Genomic DNA, 21,248 nt, shown 5'->3' on the forward strand with positions numbered 1-21,248 from the left:
CAGGGTGTGGCTCTCAATACACAAAGCTGATCCGCATATGAACTCGCCTCGTGCAGGTGAAAAGAAGCAGTCGTCTACACACGTACACATGCACACATGTCGGAGGGGGAGTGTGCCAGTCTCGCTTTCCTCAATCAGGGAGGGGATGGGCATCAGTAGAGAGGTAGCATAATGCAATTGGGTAATTGGATACGCTAAAAAGTCTGGAGAAAAGGGGGAGAAAATGCATAGACAAAAATATTTTTAAAAAATGGATTTCATTGAGTATAAGTCGGTGACCGTGTGAGCTCTGTTGCTTGTTATAATTGAAGTTTGCTATAAGTTGTTACTGTAACTGTAATTTGCTGTTGATCTTTTATTTTAAGTGGTGCAGTGGTCTATTAAGCTTTCCCACCCTTGCTGGTTCTAATTCCAGAGTGTTATCAGCCAGCTGGGTGTCTATACAGATCTAATAGATTGGTGCCATGTCCGGGGTGTATTCCTGCTTTGAGCCCAGTATTTCCGGGAAAACCAGACACATCGCGACCATGACAATAAGGTGGTGTTAGAAATAAAAATGCAAAGAGTTAAAAAAAATAACAATAAAAAGAAGAATTTGAAGACCAGTGACGTTTTGAGCTGCTGTGACTGCTATAAACTTCCAATATACAATTTCTTCTGTTACCTGCAAAAATGTTAAAATCAAACACAAAGTTTCATATCTTCAAATGCAACTAAGACAGGGAGGAAAAACATCTCACACAAGCTTGTTTCCTTTGTTTTTTTTACAGTTTAAGCACACATTTGTAAGAAATTGCAGTGAAATTTATATTGGCACAAAACAAAGGAGAGCTTGATTATTTAACATTAGTCTTAAGCTATCTGTGTGTGGAGCTGCAGGTCTGTATCTACAGCAGGGTTTCAATTCCTCAACCACCAAACAAAGCAAAACAAAGATAAAAGTCACACGGACTCCTCATTCCTGCAGAACTGAGAGTACCGAGAAAAATTTTACTTTTACATGATCAGAGAAAAGACAGAGATGGACAATGGATGGATCGAAAGATGAAGTGATGGATGAATTGCTGAATAGATGGATGGTTGTTCAGCTCAGCTAAGCTCACAGAGCTAACAGTAAAATTCTACATTTAACCCTTGATGTAGTGTTAACTTTTTCACTCAGCCTATGACATGTCCTAAATACTAAATCACTTACTTCACCACTAAAGATTTGTTTTATAATAAATACTTTAGTTGTCATGCAGATTGAAACACAGCCCCTCCTAATCATCAGATTATTGCACGCCAGGGAGTGGGTAAAGCACAAATTTTTAATCCAACCTTTTAAAGATGATTATGATGTGTGCTTTTTTTTTCAAAGGAGATAATCAAATTCATCCAAGAAGTTCAATCATCGAGCAGTGGATAAGTGAAAACACTTTCTGAATGTTTCACTTCTGCATCAGACTCAAGTTAAGCCTGTCTAAACTTCAGCACGTGGACCTTCAAAGAGAAGGAGGCCTTATGTGAGGTGCAGCTCGTGTCAGTAAATCTGCATCCAATCATGATCCAGGATAAATCACCTTCATGGTTTTTTCCCCTCTAATATATATACTAGTGTAAAGCTTTATAGAATATGGCTTTAAATAAAATATACCATAAACCCACATTTTCTTTCTTTCTTACATGTTGCCATATACCGTAATTACTGGTACACAATGTGCAGTGTATATTTATTAACTCTAGGATTAAAAAAACTGTAAACCCCTCTCTAAAAGTACTGAAATCAAAATATGTAAACGTTAAATGGATATACAGTATGTATATAAAAATGCACTAAATGTTCAATAGAAATACGATTTTATTAATAATGTGAAGTCAGAGTGGTCTGATTTGAAGGCTGACCTGTGTACAGTTCTCGCTTCAAAACAGAAACCTGCAGAGAGAATATGAGAACATGATCTCAGGTCTCAGGGGACTGGTTTAATATGGATGTGTGTTAGTCCTGTTGTGTTTTCGTTCCATACAGACATGACAGTCACCTTCCGCTGCGACGTTTGCTAAAGCCAAGACTAACACATGAACATTCATAAGCTGTATTAACTTCACAAAGAACCGTGTCTGTTACCTCTGAGTGAACTTTAGCCGAGGTGTGATTATATCCATCTACTTAATACAAATTCAGTCCGAGCAGACTCAGCGGTTTGATGTGCTTCAATGTAGATTTACTCAAAAGAAAACTAATAATCAAAGTCACAATAACACTGAGGGGCCAGTGCTTGGGCCACAAATTATTTCATTTAAACATTAAATACATGTATATGTGAATTTATATTTGAATCTAGACCGATCAGCCTTAACATTAAAACCACCTCCTTGTTTCTAAACTCACTGACCATTTTATCAGCTCCACTTACCATATAGAAGCACTTTGTAGTTCTACAATTACTGACTGTAGTCCATCTGTTTCTCTGCATGCTTTGTTAGCCCCCTTTCATGCTGTTCTTCAATGGTCAGGACCCCCACAGGACCACCACAGAGCAGGTATTATTTAGGTGGTGGATCATTCTCAGCACTGCAGTGACACCGACATGGTGGTGGTGTGTTAGTGTGTGTTGTGCTGGTATGAGTGGATCAGACACAGCAGCGCTGCTGGAGTTTTTAAATACAGTGTCCACTCTATTAGACACTCTATTAGACACACAGAGCTTCAGTGTAGACCGTTTCCAGTGGTATGCACACTGAGACTGTAGCTTAGTTGTTTGTTTGTAGCCATTAGCTAAATAACTACTGTTAAAGAGGTGTGTGAGTAAGCTAGGTCGATGTCTGAGGCAGTAGTGTGCTCTGGCCCCTTACCGATTCGGCCCAGTGGCGAAACCTACAGCAGGTTATTGTCGCTGAACCGCTGGATGTCTAAATGGTGCTCAGAAAACTGCATTGATTTTGTAAATAATTGGTCCACTTTTGAGGGAAGGCCTGGTCTTTTGAAGCGGGATGGTGTCCACCCCTCGCGGGAGGGTGCTGCTCGCAGTGACAGTGAGGTATTTAAAAACTCCATCAGCATTGCTGTGTCTGATCCACTCAAACCAGCACAACACACACTAACACACCACCACCATGTCAGTGTCACTGCAGTGCTGAGAATCATCCACCACCTAGATAATACCTGCTCTGTGGTGGTCCTGATCATTGAAGAACAGGGTAAAAGGGGGCTAACAATAATGCAGAGAAACAGATGGACTACAGTCAGTAATTGTAGAACTACAAAGAGCTTCTATATGGTAAGTGGAGCTGATAAAATGGACAGCTGTTCATAGCCATAATGTGCATCTCTTGCTGACTCTAACTGAATCTAAATAGAGTCTAGAAAAAAATCCACAAACATTGACCTTAGTTTTACCTATCCAGTTTAAGTCATGATGCTGGGATTCCTAGTGTGATGCTGACACCATGTGGTAAGTACTTATTTTCTTGAATTTCACTTGTAAAGGTCCCATTTAATAGTTGATGTGTTTTATTGTCCCCAGTAGTTTAACCAAAGCACAGAACATGGGCAAAGTCTTTAAAATCCCTAAAGATAATAATATTAAAATAAATAAAAACAATAAAGTGAGCTCAGGAGGTGCAGCAGTCTGTGATGCTTTCCCACTACAGCAGACACCCAGATTTAAGTCTCAGTGGTGCCAACAGCTGGGTCAGTGCCCTACAGACACAACTGACCCTGTCTGAGTTAGATTTTCACATTTCTATTCCAACAGTGACTCCTGCTGTCTGATCAAGGAAGCCAGCCTGACACAACCCTCCCTGTTTATCCGGGCTTGGGGCCGGCACTGCAATGCATCCTAGTGGCTAGATACCTATAGGACAATTCAGTGTCTCCGATTAGATAGAAGAGATATACTTTATTTGTCATATATACATATACATGTGTACAGTACAATGAAATTCAATGAGCATTTTTACTTTACTTTACTTTTTAATATATTCTTACCTTTTAATATTCTTAATACATATATACAATCTGAGCAACTGTAACATCTGAAATTTCCCCTCGGGGATCAATAAAGTATTCTGATTCTTTCTTCGCATATCCCAGCTTGTTTGGAAGTTGGGGTCAGAGCGCAGGGTCAGCCATCGTACGGCGCCCCTGGAGCAGACAGGGTTGTGTCCTTGCTCAAGGAGCTGGGATTTGAACCGCCAATCTTCCGGTTGATAGCCCAAAGCTCTACCCACTAGGCTACCACTGTCCAAACACGTACTGTATTACACGTAGTAAAGTTCTTATTTGCACAGCTTTAATTGCACAATTCATGTAACTGCACCTCTAGGCTCCCTCCTTTTCAGTTTTTATTTTTTGTTCTGTTAGATGTTTTATATTGTTTTTTTTATTATTATTATTATATTATATTTTCTTTTTTATATATTTTGTAGATTTTATATCTTAATTCTTTTTCTTTTCTACCACATTGTAATGTCGTTGTGTGATGTTTGTTTGATGTTTGTAATAATTGTAATTGCTGCTGCTACACCGCAATTTCCCTTCGGGGATCAATAAAGTAAATCAATCAATCAATCAATTAATCAAAATCAAGTTATTAATATGCTGAATACTTTAAATGCTATTGAAGTTATGAATAAAAATCTGTTTTTTATTATGTAATAAAGGGTAAACGTGTCAGTATGTAATGTGGGTTACACTTGATAAAATACAACTTGTTTTGGAGCAATTTGATTAATATTTTAAAAGCTATTGAAGTTATTAATATGCTGAATACTTTAAATGCTATTGAAGTTAAATATTAAAATCTGTTTTTTATTATGTAATGAAGGGTAAAAGTGTCAGTATAAGAATTGTAGTATGTAATGTGGGTTACACTTGATAAAATACAACTTGTTTTGGAGCAATTTGATGCATATTTTAAAAGCTATTGAAGTTATTATGCAAACTCCACACAGAAAGGACCTGGACCGCCCCACCAGGACCTTCTTACTGTGAGGCGACAGTGCTACCCACTTAGCCACCGTGCCGCCCACAATAATTATTATCAAATGGTATTTTTATTACTTGTGTAAAATACGTGAAGGATCAATATTATATTGCCTAAATTAAATTTGCTTGCGATGTCACTTCCGGTCTGGGAAAGCTGCGAAATAAGCAGATAATCGTATTTGATTCCTTAAATCCCTGTTCTGATTCCAGTTTCCTGATTCGATTCACTTTGATCCAAAACGACTTACAGTGCACTTTTTAAGCAATTAAAGGTCAAGGGACCTTGCTCAAGGGCGCAACAGTAGTGGGGTTTGAACCAGCAACCCTATGATTACTTATATTTTACCTTAACGGCTTGGGCTGATATGAATTCGATTTGAATCAATTTTACTGAAACGACTCGACTCCTGATTTGAACTCGACTCCATTCTCATACATCAGAAAGGGTGAATCGACTCCTTTTGGGATCGACTCCCAGCCGTAGAACGGACAGGGCTGAGCAAAAACCGGAGAGTAAAATGGTTTTGATCAGCGGATTTTAAAAACATTAAACAGCATTTAGGTTTTTATGGGATTATATATAAAGCGGATCAGCTGGAGATTGATCGATGATGAATCTGGAAGCAGGATCCAGGTAAAGCAGTAATGATGTGGCAGTGTACTGATTCATATAGCTCAGTGTACTGATGTACTGTCAGATTCCACTGCAACACTGTAAATATGAATATAAATGTTGCATCTGTTCATGTATCTGTCATGCATTGGGCATAAATAACCATCTTGCATTTGCATGTTATTGGTTAATAATGGAATTGGTTGGTCCGGTATCTGTATAGATTATAATAAATATCTTGATCTTGATTAAAACTGTTCACTATTAGTTTGTATAATACCTGGAACAATAATAGTATTTAATAGTATATGAATGAGTTGCACACAGTCGGTGTGTTATTAGTAAATGGAAAGGATGATGATGATGATGATGCTGCGACGTGTCAGGGCCATTTCGGTCCGCCTGCAGGGCCAGTAAACCTCACATCCGGTGTTAAACCGAAACCTTGTTACCACGGTAACAAGTTAAAAGAGTAGTTTGGTCAGAACTGATGTTCGATTAATCAAATCACCCGATATTTATTCCTAATGTTTTCAAACTATATATACACCACTGTCACTGCTGGACTGCTGGACTGAGAATAGTCCACCAACCAAAAAAATATCCAGCCAACAGCGCCCCGTGGGCAGCGTCCTGTGACCACTGATGAAGGTCTAGAAGATGACCGACTCAAACAGCAGCAATAGATGAGCGATCGTCTCTGACTTTACATCTACAAGGTGGACCGACTAGGTAGGAGTGTCTAATAGAGTGGACAGTGAGTGGACACGGTATTTAAAAACTCCAGCAGCGCTGCTGTGTCTGATCCACTCATACCAGCACAACACACACTAACACACCACCACCATGTCAGTGTCACTGCAGTGCTGAGAATGATCCACCACCTAAATAATACCTGCTCTGTGGTGGTCCTGGGGGGGTCCTGACCATTGAAGAACAGGGTGAAAGGGGGCTAACAAAGCATGTGGACAAACAGATGGACTACAGTCAGTAATTGTAGAACTACAAAGTGCTTCTGTATGGTAAGTGGAGCGGATAAAAAGGACAGTGAGTGTAGAAACAAGGAGGTGGTTTTAATGTTATGGATGATCGGTGTATGCTAATGTTGCTAACAAGAAATGGATGATTTAAAAAAGGATTTAGCATTAAAAGCCCATTAAACATGCGATAGGTTGCGAATAGCCTAATAGAAGGGACGTTATAGCCTAGTGGTTAAGGTGCTGAACTAGTAATCAGAAGGTCACTGGTTCAAGCCCCACTACTGCCAGGTTGCCGCTGTTGGGCCCTTGAGCAAGGCCCTTAACCCTCAATCGCTTAGACATTATATACTGTCACAGTACTGTAAGTCGCTTTGGATAAAGGGGAATAGGTTTTTGCATAGGTTGTTTACGACTTAAAATTGTGTTTACTTTATACGAATCTGTGCAGTAGAGTTGCAATTCTGTATCCTGTGGGTTGATGTCAACACACCCATCAAATTCTGTTCTGACGGTGCCCAGGTGGCGCAGCAGGATGTTCCGCTAGCACACCAGCACCGAGTTTCTGAACTCCTCGGTTTGAAACTCGGTGTTGCCACCGGTCGGCTGGGCGCCATCTGGCGGGCATAATTGCCAGTGCCTGCATCAGATACTAGTTGGCCACCGTATCTGCAGGGTGAGGACCGGACTATGTGTGGATGGGTGGGTCTTCATACGCTGTGTAAGGACCCTGATTGGCGGAAGAGACGCCTGTGCAGAATGCAGGGGCGAGAAGAGGAGGGCTGTGCACGTGCCGGAAGAGGCGTGTACAGTGACGCGCTCTCCTTGGATGCAATCTGGCATCTATCAGCAGCGGAAGACAGAAATTGGATGCGCTAAATCGGGAGGAAAATGGGGAGAAAATGCATAAAAAATTTTTTTTGAAATAAATTCTGTTTGGTCAAACTTTCATTTTCATGGTCCCCAGCCTGCACAGGCTACATATGATTCATCAGTTCAAGTTCAATATCAAACACTATCCCGGCAAATTTTGTATCTCCAATTTACCTCAGTCTTGAACACTTGAACACTTGAACACTTACGTCAGGATGCTGTTCATAGACTTTAGCTCAGCATTCAACACCATCATTCCTCAGCATCTAATTGGAAAGCTGAGCACGCTGGGCCTGAACACCTCTCTCTGCAACTGGATCCTGGATTTCTTGACTGAGAGACCTCAGTCCGTCCGGATCGGTAAGAACACCTCCAGCACCACCACACTGAGCACCGGCGCTCCCCAAGGCTGTGTGCTCAGTCCACTGCTGTTTACTCTGCTTACGCACGACTGTACAGCAATGCACAGCTCGAATTCCATCGTTAAGTTTGCAGACGACACAACTGTGGTGGGACTCATCAGCAACAACGATGAGTCAGCGTACAGAGAGGAGATACAACATCTAACGAACTGGTGCCAAGTCAACAACCTGTCTCTGAACGTGGATAAAACCAAAGAGATGGTCATTGACTTTAGAAAGACACTAAGGGACCACTCCCCACTGCACATCGACGGCTCATCTGTTGAGATCGTCAAGAGCACCAAATTTCTCGGTGTTCATCTGGAGGAGAATCTCACCTGGACCCTCAACACCAGTTCTATCACCAAGAAAGCCCAGCAGCGTCTCTACTTTTTGAGAAGACTGAGGAAAGCTCATCTGCCACCCCCCATTCTCACCACGTTCTACAGAGGAACAATCGAGAGCATCCTGAGCGGCTGCATCACTGTCTGGTTCGGAAACTGTACTGCGTCGGACCGCAGGACTCTCCAGCGAGTAGTGAGGACAGCTGAAAAGATCATCGGGGTCGCTCTTCCATCTCTCACGGACATTTTTAACACCCGCTGCATCCGCAAAGCTGTCAGCATTGTGGACGATCCAACCCATCCATCACATGGACTTTTTACTCTGCTCCCGTCTGGGAGACGATACCGCAGCATCCGGACTAACACAACCAGACTGTGTAACAGTTTTATCCCTCAGGCAATCAGACTCCTCAACTCAGTACTGTAACAATTTCCTCCGGAAATTTTCTGCTGCCACACACTGAACTGTATTGACTATGTTACTTGCATTTTTTGCACACCTCCTGGAACTGAACAAGTAATTTCTGCACCTTACTTGTATTTTTGCACCTTATTTACTTTTTAGGCACCTTATCGGCATTGCCAATTTTACGCTGCTAATGTACATGTCACTACCTCATGAACCATTGTACCATCTATTCACCATCATGTACTAACACTTGTCTTTAGTCCTGTCTTCTAATTACTTGTTTATATTAGGGATAATTAGGAATATCTTTTGTAGTTATTTATTATAGGATTTTTTGTATTTATTGTTGTATTTTACACTGTTTTGTATTGTCTTGCACTTTTTGTACCGTGTTACACCGTGATCCTAGAGGAACGCTGTTTCGTTTCAATATGTACTTGTATGTAGCTGAAATGACAATAAAACCTCTCTGACTCTCTGACTCTGACTCTCTCTGACTCTTGAGTCTTTGTACTGTGGGAACCCACACAGACACGGGAAGAACGTAAAACTTCACATTAAAAGGACCCAACTTCACCTGAAAATCAAACCCTGGACCTTCTTGCTGTGACGTGACAGTGCTACCCATCGAGCGACCATGAACATAGATGCGTTTGCTGGCCTGTAATGCGAAACTACAGTGCAAATGTATGGAAACCCATTCCTGCCATCTAATGGAGAAAATAGATAACATAGTGCTTATATTTTGACTTGAAAGTTTCCTCCTTTAGACATTGCCAATCAGGACTGTTGAGTGTTCAGTCAGGTCGATAAACAGTTGAGATTAGAGTCCATTAGCTCAAACTCTTTACAGACTAGTTTTGGAGTTCTGTGTATTATCCTAATCACTGATCACTTCTCTTGAACTTAAAACCTATTTGAAAAGTCATGTTGTAAGAAGACTACCTGAACTACAGAAAGGCTGACACATATAAACCAATCTACAACAGAACTCTTATGGAGAACTGTTTTTTTAAACAGTGCATTTATCAATATCGTATTTTGTAAAGGTCCAGTATGACGGACAGCATCATGAGCAAAGCTGCCACTATGGAAATTCCCATCAACAGCAATGGAGACACAAGGACAGCGGATGATGACAGCCTTGAACAGGTCAGTGATGTATCAATCACACAAAACCACACACACACATACGTCAAGATGCAGCAACTTGCTGATTACTGGATTCACAACAGGACAAGGATACAAAACTTACTTCTTATTAGACATAGAATAGTTTGATGAGCGCAGAATTAATGGCATGTATAGGAGAGGGGAGGAAATACAAGGAGGGTCCACAAAAGAGGACCCGGAATTCTGAAATATGTGAAGGATTCTGTTTTAAAGAGTGTTAAATAGTGTGTGTTTTTAAATTAAGGTACAACCTAAATAACCTGTTGGTGTTCATGATGTTTAGGATCTGCAGCAGTTGATGGTTTCTGGGCCGAACCTGAATGAGACGAGCATTGTGTCTGGAGGATACGGAGGAGCTGCTGAAGGCATCATCCCTACCAGCTCCATCAAAGGTACCTGTGGTTTAGCTCATTTATAAGATTTACTCTTTCTTTTTACTGTACGCTAGGCTTTTATGTTTTGTTTAGGAGTGAAAACCGTTTTACTGTGACCATCTAAAAAATCTCAGCAGTGCTGTCAGCCCATCTGGCATCTACACAGACTTGATTGTTTACTGAGTGTGTGGCATGCAGATTGGGACACAGCCCCATTGTTTGACCATTCTCAGGGTGAACTGCACCAGTCAGGGGGTGCAACAAAACATTTATGTTAAATGTTTATAAATGTTTTTGTAACGTTTGTTTGCCATAGCATTTTTATCAGAGAAATCGTGGAATAGTGTCACACCTATAGAGCCACGCTGGTGACATCCAGTCTGAATAAAAGTAATAAGTAAACTGTGGGAACAAGATAATTATGCTGTAGCCATGATTTAGTAAGGTGTGGGAATGAGATATGGAGCATTAGCTTATATTAAACTTAAGTTTATCATTCTTGCACAGTTCGAAAACCTAGTGAGCTGCCTTGCTGTCCACTGCCTACCTGGTCAACTGCCTCAGTAGAGAGGATTCTAATAAGACACCAAATTCATAAGGCAGGTTATTCAGACACACTACTTAACAGCGATTATGTTTACCATATTATTCGTTTACTATTCAAACCAATGGACTGAGGAGGAACAACCCGCTAGCAACCCGATGCAAGCTAGCATCTCCCACTGTGTACCGAAAATGGTTATATTGTCACTGACGAGCCTGAATTTACAAATAAATTACACTTGTGCACCTTTATACAAATTAAAAATCAATGAGAATTTATTTACATTTGAAAAGAACTCTGTTTGTTGCTTCGCATTCGTCCGCCGTGTTTGAAATCTTTGGCGAGAAAAGTTGTGCCGCACAGAATGCTGGGATTGCCTTCACTGCTAAGGAAGCATCGGATGCTCCTTCATTATTCAGGCAGTTTATAGCTTCGAATTAAGACACCTTAGTAGGCAGCATGTTAAGGCATCTAAGAACGTAGACAGCCTTCTTCTCGAGAGGGTAGGATGACATAAAATGCATCTATATAGAGAGATCACTATGTTTTCGGACAGACCCTATATATCTGATTCTGTATGCTTTATCTTAGCTGTGGCCAAAAAAGGATCTTGCTGCCATGTCTTACTAAGTCAGGGCCACTTAATGAATTAACTTAATTATCTTATTCCTATGTCATAAACATGCATTAGGATCTCGTGTCCATGTGTTTATTACAAATCTTCTATAGGCCTTTAAAACAGTCCTGGAAATCTGTGCATCAATGCAGAGCTGTCAAAATGGAAAGTTAAAATGTGTAAAAAAGATTTTTTACACAAATTCTTTGATCCAAACACTAAATTGTTTGCTAACACGTTTTAGGACCAGCTATACTTTTCAACGAGGAGTATTTTGAAAGGAGATGTGGAAACGTCCCCAAGCCAGGTGTCTCTTTTCAGCCATACGAACTTATTTTCATCTCTTTCTCACTCTCCACCGGTGAAACTGCATGTGTGAAAGATGTTCTGAACATTAACAGAGACTGTTTACCTTTCTACAGGCTGGCACGAGGAGAGAGAAAAGCATACTGGCTGATTGCAATAACCCAGACAAAGACTTTATCTTGTTCTTCCTAAACCCCGTCTGTCTGGGGTCCAGTGCTTTTTTGTAGCATTTGTTTTGCGCTGATGCTACAAGGCTAACAGAGTTAACAAGTAAAGAAAGCTTATACAACTGAAGTCGAAGGTTAGCATACATACTGTATGCTTTATCTAAATATACAGTGTATCACAAAAGTGAGTACACCCCTCACATTTCTGCAAATATTTTATTATATCTTTTCATGGGACAACACTATAGAACTAAAACTTGGATATAACTTAGAGTAGTCAGTGTACAACTTGTATAGCAGTGTAGATTTACTGTCTTCTGAAAATAACTCAACACACAGCCATTAATGTCTAAATGGCTGGCAACATAAGTGAGTACACCCCACAGTGAACATGTCCAAATTGTGCCCAAAGTGTCAATATTTTGTGTGACCACCATTATTATCCAGCACTGCCTTAACCCTCCTGGGCATGGAATTCACCAGAGCTGCACAGGTTGCTACTGGAATCCTCTTCCACTCCTCCATGATGACATCACGGAGCTGGTGGATGTTAGACACCTTGACCTCCTCCACCTTCCACTTGAGGATGCGCCACAGGTGCTCAATTGGGTTTAGTCCATCACCTTTACCTTCAGCTTCCTCAGCAAGGCAGTTGTCATCTTGGAGGTTGTGTTTGGGGTCGTTATCCTGTTGGAAAACTGCCATGAGGCCCAGTTTCTGAAGGGAGGGGATCATGCTCTGTTTCAGAATGTCACAGTACATGTTGGAATTCATGTTTCCCTCAATGAACTGCAGCTCCCCAGTGCCGGCAACACTCATGCAGCCCAAGACCATGATGCTACCACCACCATGCTTGACTGTAGGCAAGATACAGTTGTCTTGGTACTTCTCACCAGGGCGCCGCCACACATGCTGGACACCATCTGAGCCAAACAAGTTTATCTTGGTCTCGTCAGACCACAGGGCATTCCAGTAATCCATGTTCCTGGACTGCTTGTCTTCAGCAAACTGTTTGCAGGCTTTCTTGTGCGTCAGCTTCCTTCTGGGATGACGACCATGCAGACCGAGTTGATGCAGTGTGCGGCGTATGGTCTGAGCACTGACAGGCTGACCTCCCACGTCTTCAACCTCTGCAGCAATGCTGGCAGCACTCATGTGTCTCTTTTTTAAAGCCAACCTCTGGATATGACGCCGAACACGTGGACTCAACTTCTTTGGTCGACCCTGGCGAAGCCTGTTCCGAGTGGAACCTGTCCTGGAAAACCGCTGTATGACCTTGGCCACCATGCTGTAGCTCAGTTTCAGGGTGTTAGCAATCTTCTTATAGCCCAGGCCATCTTTGTGGAGAGCAACAATTCTATTTCTCACATCCTCAGAGAGTTCTTTTCCATGAGGTGCCATGTTGAATATCCAGTGGCCAGTATGAGAGAATTGTACCCAAAACACCAAATTTAACAGCCCTGCTCCGCATTTACACCTGGGACCTTGACACATGACACCAGGGAGGGACAACGACACATTTGGGCACAATTTGGACATGTTCACTGTGCGGTGTACTCACTTATGTTGCCAGCTATTTAGACATTAATGGCTGTGTGTTGAGTTATTTTCAGAAGACAGTAAATCTACACTGCTATACAAGCTGTACACTGACTACTCTAAGTTATATCCAAGTTTCATGTCTATAGTGTTGTCCCATGAAAAGATATAATGAAATATTTGCAGAAATGTGAGGGGTGTACTCACTTTTGTGATACACTGTACATACAGATAACTTTGTGACCCCTAACTTTTCTACTCATTAAAATTTTAAGCATTTAGCAGAAACTTTTATCCAAAGTAACTTACAATTATGACTGAATATCATGTGAGCAACTGAGGGCCCCAACAGTGGCAATTAGGTGGTGGTGGGGCTTGAATCGGCAACCTTTTGATTTCTAGTCCAGCATGTTAACCACTGAGCTACTCCAATGTCTTGTCAGTGACAAGTTGCCACTTTTTTCTAAGTAGAATCTTGATCATGGGGGATAGGGACAAGGATGGGGGAGAGGGAGGTGCTTACAAGAAAATATGCTGCATTACTACTACTACTACTAGTACTACTACTACTGATAATAATAATAATAATAATAGCATGTGCATAGAATCAGCCACATAACGAACACCAGTGTGTTTAACTGCTTATTTATTAGAATATTTACTTATTACTTAGATTCACGGACTGGAGTGAAGCCGGTTCAGCCAAATAATCTGAGTCCGCGGTGTTTCCGGTGAGTCTGCTCACTTGCCTTGTGATCCCTGATTCAGTACGAAGATTCGAATTATTAACCTGGTTGATTCAGGAACCGCCCAGCTCTACTGGTCACAGTCAAACCAGCTTGACATTATCATGGGCATTGGGCTGCCATTAAGAAATGAAGGTTTTATTAGGTAATATTATGAAACCTTCTAACACCAGGTTAACCATTTAAAAAATCGTTTATGTATTGTTTGACCATGGATTCAGAAAACCGACAATGAACCTTTGAAAGAACCCAAGTGTACGATTTTCTTTGGGCAAAGAAGATTGTGTTCCAATCATTTAGCCTCAGGAAACAATTCCTAGTATTAAAATCTCAAATCTGACATGATATACAATACACATGTATGTAAAGGTTTGACTTCAGTGTTCTGTAAGATTTTCTTTAATAATGTAACATGAATGTGTAACATGGCTTGGTGTACGTATTTTCTGTGTATGTGAGGTATTTTTTATGATTTGCTGCTACTTTAGCTGTTTAATCACTCTTTTCTACCGACGTGGTTCTATTTCTGTACTCTGTTCAAAATTGATTATTCTGGTCAACCTCTGACCCCTGAACTGGCTACCACCTTCAGTGGCTTGTTATGTGTTATGTGCATTTAATTATTCTGCATTTTTACTCACATTGTATCCAGTTTACCATCCTAGCATGCTGATTGTGTGTTTTATCTAATCCCTCTGTCTTCAACCATGGTGATTATTTTTAAATGTTCTCATCATGACATTTCATCTCGACGTCCTCGATCCCATGTTTACTCCTCGTTATTGTCCGATCATTTCAGACATGCACTCCAAACCTAGGAACATTCCACCCAGCCATTCAGCTGCTGCTCGGATAGCGTGCCAGCCAGATCACTACCCAGGTATCCCAGTGGGTAATCACCATTATCTTCCACATCCTGTCGTTTCATTTCACCTGTTTAAGCATCAGCACTACATTTCATTACTATTCATTTAATGTTGAGCAGTATCAATGATTTTTGAAGCCAAACAGAATATCAAACTGCTGATGTCATGTTGGCTTTTTATAGTCTTGTATTCTTTTCCCCAGCTCCCAGCATGCACCAGAGCCTGAGCAATCCGAGTATGACCTCGGAGGAGGCTGCACGTGGAATCGCTGTGGAGAAGTTTGACAGTGTGAAGAAATGGAGCATCAGTACGTACAAGGTACAGATTCATTCCCTTTAATACAGCAGTAAACTTAGTGGTTATACAATTACTGACTGTAGCTAATATGTTGCTTTGCAACATCTTTGCAAAAACTATTAATATAAGAGGACCACCTCTGATCAGACAGTAATGACGTGTTGTACCAGAACAATGGAACAAAGCCTCTATTGTTTCTCTTTCTATTTTTGCGTTGCCCCAATTCGGGTTCCTCTGTCAGCTACATGGCAGTTGAGATGGTTAATGAGGGTCGCACATCTTTCCTGTGAAGCCACCATTCACATCTATAAAGAGAGCTTTTTTGTGCATGGTGGACCACACTACATTCTATGTATTCTTCTGCTGCTTGTGCTGCCATCTCGACCCGTAAGTTGGAGACATTTTGTACCAGCATGGAAGCGATACACATTGTCTATTATCAGCTCCACTTACTATATAGAAGCACTTTGTAGTGTCTAATAGAGTGGACAGTGAGTGGACACTGTATTTAAAAACTCCAGTAGCGCTGCTGTGTCTGATCCACTCATACCAGCACAACACACACTAACACACCACCACCATGTCAGTGTCACTGCAGTGCTGAGAATGATCCACCACCTAAATAATACCTGCTCTGTGGTGGTCCTGACCAATGAAAAACAGCATAAAAGGGGGCTAACAAAGCATGCAGAGGAACAGATGGACTACAGTCAGTAATTGTAGAACTACAAAGTGCTTCTATATGGTAAGTGGAGCCGATAAAATGGACAGTGAGTGTAAAAACAAGGAGGTGGTTTTAATGTTATGGCTGATCAGTGTATATAACACTAGGCGAGTATTGTTCTACCTTGGCAAGGCAATTTTTGCGTTCTTGCAGGTGTGGGGCTTCACATCGCACTTAATGTGTGAGGTGTAACTTACCTTGGGAACATCGGGAAAGTGTATGGAAACACTTAATGCATTAATCAAATGATTGGTAGACAAAATAAGAACCAGTATACGAAGCATCAGGTTGTAAAGTTGCTTCATGTTGCATCTCTCGACTGAGGAATCTCTCGTTCCTTTTTCTTATTTGTTTTGCAAATGTCATATTAGCATCCAATGGCAGGACCACTTTTCTTCTCCTCCCACCTCATGTCCTTTCATATAACGTGTCTCTTCCTGCACAGACTCACAAAAGGATTTGCTCATTTCTTTAATCCATTTGTTTTGACTGCAGTGCACTAAGCAGATGTTCTCAGAGCGGTTTGGCCGTGGTTCTCGGACCGTGGATCTGGAACTGGAGGCTCAGATCGACGTGCTGCGTGAAACCAAGCTAAAGTACGAGCACACCCTGACACTGGCACAGGCGCTCACCACCCACTTCTACAACGTCGTGCAGACACAGCAGGCGCTGGGAGATACGTTCGCTGATTTGAGTCAGAAATCTCCAGAGCTGCAGGTAACACCAACATAAGGGTTAGGGTTAGTGTGAGCACACAGGGTTAGGACTGTATAATACAGTAGAATGTGCTTAGATTCCTTGTTCTAGTTTCTCTATTCTAGATTATAAAAAATGCTGTTATGCTGCCATAGGAAGGTTGCACTAAAAGTATTGGACGTAGGGGGGCCAATAATCACAACAAATCATAAATTATAATATATTATTATTTATTAATTATAATTTTTGTGAGAATGCTTTTATATCCCTTTTGTTTTTGAACCTAATATATCATGAACAGTAGCATTCCCGAAGGAGCATTTAATGTAGGGGTAAGCCGTAGCCTAGTGGTTAAGGAACTGGGCTAGTAATCAGAAGGTCACTGGTTCAAGCCTCACCACTGCCAGGTTGCTGCTGTTGGGCCCTTGAGCAAGGCCCTTAACCCTCAATTGCTCAGACTGTATACTGTAACTGTAATGTAATTCGCTTTGGATAAAGGCGTGTTCTAAATGCTGAAAATGTAAATGTGATTGGCTTAAGGATGGCACAGAGATGCAGTTGATCTTGTGGGTGCCACACAGCAGCGTCCAGGGTTTGATTTTTATCTTTGAACACAGTCTTCTCCCCCAGTTTAAATGCAGTGTTGGGTTCATTCCAAAAAAGCATGCAGAAGGTGGACTGGCTGCTCTAATTGAAATGTGTAAGTGTGTGGTGACTTGAGACACATCATATGGCCGAAAGTGTATGGACACTGCTAACAGGTGTTTGAAATCTGTTATGTGCCTAAATGGCTGTGGAAACAGTTTAGGGAAGGCTCTTTTCTGGTACAGTATTTCCTCCTCTGTGCTTAGAGCAGAATAAATTATTATTATATATTACATATACTGTATAACTGTACTTAAGTACTTATATTTTCTTATAGGTCATCTGTCATGTTTGATATTCTACTTATCAGCTAAGCTCATAATGAAAATATTCAAAATCATGCATTTGTTTGTGTAAAACTATTACTAAACACCTTGATCTACTTAGACGGCCATAAGTACAGAGTTATTAAAACTTGTTCTGTTTGGCAGGATGAATTTGGCTACAACGCAGAGACACAAAGGCTGCTCTGCAAGAATGGAGAGACGCTGCTGGGTGCAATTAACTTTTTTGTTTCAAGCATCAACACTCTAGTCAACAAAACCATGGAGGACACGCTAATGACCATCAAGATGTACGAGAACGCGAGGTACTTCAGCCGAAATCTGAATAAGCTGCACAAACACTTACAAACAGAGGAATATTATCACTGCCTGCTTATAACTGGACTGAATGTATTGTGTTCCATCATTGACAGATGTTTACAGAAGTGTTTAGATTTGCTTATTGGAGCTGGTTTCTACTCCACACTCTTATGTAGTGCACTATATGATATTTAGCCTATATACATTTCCTTATGATTTATTGTGCCGGCTAGGTTTGTTATGGTTTATTTCAATTACAGTTCATAAATATGAACCCTGGTCAGTGTGAAAATTAGAATGTTGAAATTGTGACGTGACAGTATACTGGATATTTTTGACTGTACGCTGCATGTGTGTAGGTTGGAGTACGATGCCTATAGGACAGATCTGGAGGAGCTCAGTGCTGGTCCTCGTGACGCTGCTGCTGTGGTGCGTATTGAGTTCGCCCAGCAGGAGTACCAGATCCACAAAGACAGATATGAACGGCTGCGCAGTGACGTCACCATCAAACTCAAATTCCTGGATGAGAATAAGGTAGCTTCAGCTTCTTCTGTTCCATTTAACAAACAGAAACTGTGCTCCTGTAATGCACCAATCCTATAACCCATCGGCCCCTTTTAACTCACTACTGGTCAACCACTGAGGGTGAGATTGAAAATGAGCTATTTGACTAGATTAAATAATAATTACAAAGAGAACTGTACAGAGTTGAGAGTCATGTTGGGTTGTGATTTAATCATCCACATTCTGATTGTTATCACACTACATGACCTAAAGTATGTAGACACCTGACAATGAGTTTGCTGGACACCATATTCCAAAACCATGGTCCAAGTAAATGGAGATGCCCCTTACCTCCTTTTCTGGGTACAAACCCAGCCACTCTTCTGTGACAGCTTTCCACAAGCTTTTGGAGTGTGTCTGTGAGAATATGTGCCCAGTCTTTCAACAGAATTTGTAAGGTCAGCCAGTGATGGATTTAAAGGCTTGGCTCAAGGTTTTGATTCATTGAGACATTTTTGTTTATCCCAAAGATGTTCAGTAAGGTTGAACTCACTAGAGTCACTAGAGTTCCCTGACAGCTACCTCTGCTTTTCTTCTTTACCACAAAAACCTGAAGTTCAATTCTGTGTTTCTATCTGTAATTTATTTCTATTTTTCTGCCAAATTGCCCTTGTGTATACAGCTGAACTCACAGCACTCGTTTTAAGGCAGTTGTAGCCTATCGGTTAAAGTACTGGACTAGTAAGCATAAAGTTGCATAATTAGAAGTGCCAGGTTGCCACTGTTGGGCCCTTAAGCAAGGCCCTTAACTGTCAATTGCTTAGATTGTATACTGTAAGTCGATTAGGATGAAAGTGTCTGCTAAATGTCATAAATGTTAATATTTTGTTTGTATTAAAAATGAAAGATTTTTGGCGGAACGGTGGCTCAGTGGGTAGCACTGTCGCCTCACAGCAAGAAGCTCTTGGGTCCGGGTCCTTTCTGTGTGGAGTTTGCATGTTCTCCCCATGTCTGCGTGGGTTTCCTCCGGGAGCTCCGGTTTCCTCCCACAGTCCAAAGACATGCAGTCAGGTTAATTGGAGACACTGAATGGCCCTATAGGTGAATGGGTGTGTGTATGTATGTGTGTGTGTGTGTGTGTGTGTCTGCCCTGCGATGGACCGGCGCCCCGTCCAGGGTGTTACTGTGTGCCTTGCGCTTATTGAAAAGCTGAGAGAGGCTAAGTGGTTAAGACAGTGAGTGAGTGAGTGAAACGATTTTCAATCACAGTCGACTCACGCTGTAACTACTGTGTTTTTCAGGTGAAGGTGATGCACAAGCAGCTCCTCCTCTTCCATAACGCTATCTCGGCTTACTTTGCTGGCAACCAGCAGCAGCTGGAACAAACTCTCAGGCAATTTAACGTGAAGCTGAAGAGACCTGGATCAGAGCGGCCGTCATGGCTGGAGGAACAGTAACAAACTGTCGTACAGAGACACTGCAGAGTAAATCTGTAGAGGTACAGATGAGCTGGTGGGTGGAGTGGTGTGTGATGTTTCTAAAGACACACATGGAGTGATGTGAATATAGGACGGACGGACGGACGGATAAAAGTGTTAACAGATGTATGAATGAATGAATGACGGGATTTAGTGTTACCGCACCATGAAAGCAGATATACTTTATTTAACGACAGATTTTATTTGAAAGGATGAGGAAGGTGAATTCCTTCTTTCATCACCTGTTTTTTGTCTTTGTATTATCTTTGAGATTATTTTGCTACGCGAAGTGAAACATATTCATTCACGTATTCGTTTATGTATGTGGTACACTTTATAGGACTGTAGTTTACTTTTTACAAGTGTGCAATCTTTATTGGCAGGAAATCATCGTTTGCATCTGTGTGTGTGTGTATGTGTGTGTGTGTGTGTGTGTGTGTGTGTGCAGCAGTGTTTGCTGCATTGGTTCATTAGAAGCGGGGCATGCAATGTATAAATGTTTACAGTACGTTATAAAAAGGTAATTCATGTAAATGTAAATTTCAGTGTAAAATTCCACATATCAAATTAAAGTCTTAAAGAGAAGGCAGCGTCTAAAATGCTCTGTTGTTGTGGACTGAAAGTACGTCTACACCAGGGGTCACGAACCCGGTGCCCGCGGGCACCTGGTCGCTCTCAGGGACCACGTGAGTCGCCCGCAAGGCATGTTCTAAAATAGCACTAGTGACTATACAGCTCCGTCTAAAAATTGTATTTGTGTTGCTGTTCTTTTTGAATCAGTAACACTTGCATTGATGTAGATTTGAAAATGACAACACTAAATATAAATGTTAAAACAAAAATGTTTGATGTTTATATGAGCTCTGATCTGGTCTGGGTGCGGAGTAAACAAGATAACAAGACATGTTGATATGAAAGAAAACTTAATATTTTCATAATGATTGGGAGGAAAAGTGTGTGTTTCATTCGCAGGGCGACGACAGAGAGGGAGAGTGGAGAGAGGCTTCAGTACGTGTCACAAAACGTCTGTTTAAATCATAGCTTTTAAAACAAACTCTTACTTAACTGATAATTTGTACAAACGGGACAGAGTTCATGGTTTGTTCTAAAACGTTACAAAGGTAGTGATGAGTACAAGCGGGACATGATTGGAAGATGTGACTTAATGATTTCCTTAAAAATGCTACAGAAGTGATCATTTGTGAAAAAAAATGGTGTGATTTTGTGAAAATGCTACAAATGTGCTCATTCATACAAAACTGTCAGGAACAATATTTACAAAAATATCAGAGATGTAATAACTCTGACTTTCAAATATTGAAACAGGTCTGAAATATTGAAACAAATATTGAGGTCATATTAATCTTCAGTACGGGAGTCCCAGTTAAAACAGTGGTTTGTGT

The 21,248-nt window shown here is 41.1% G+C and overlaps 1 protein-coding gene across 1 annotated transcript; it reads left to right on the forward strand.

Annotated features, from left to right (window-relative positions):
- The first annotated feature begins 5,552 nt into the window (after window positions 1-5,552).
- On the forward strand, window positions 5,553-20,430 carry arfip2a (ADP-ribosylation factor interacting protein 2a). The gene is made up of 10 exons (XM_063016549.1): window positions 5,553-5,603; window positions 9,636-9,738; window positions 10,043-10,151; window positions 11,538-11,600; window positions 14,851-14,931; window positions 15,120-15,235; window positions 16,434-16,655; window positions 17,711-17,868; window positions 18,223-18,397; window positions 19,669-20,430. Exons 1-10 carry the CDS (start codon window positions 5,578-5,580, stop codon window positions 19,822-19,824), a joined length of 1,209 nt encoding a protein of 402 aa, XP_062872619.1. The 5' UTR covers window positions 5,553-5,577; the 3' UTR covers window positions 19,825-20,430.
- Window positions 20,431-21,248: the final 818 nt, after the last annotated feature.

The sequence above is a fragment of the Trichomycterus rosablanca genome, chromosome 20 (assembly GCF_030014385.1).
Source record: "Trichomycterus rosablanca isolate fTriRos1 chromosome 20, fTriRos1.hap1, whole genome shotgun sequence".
Taxonomy (NCBI): Eukaryota; Metazoa; Chordata; class Actinopteri; order Siluriformes; family Trichomycteridae; genus Trichomycterus; species Trichomycterus rosablanca.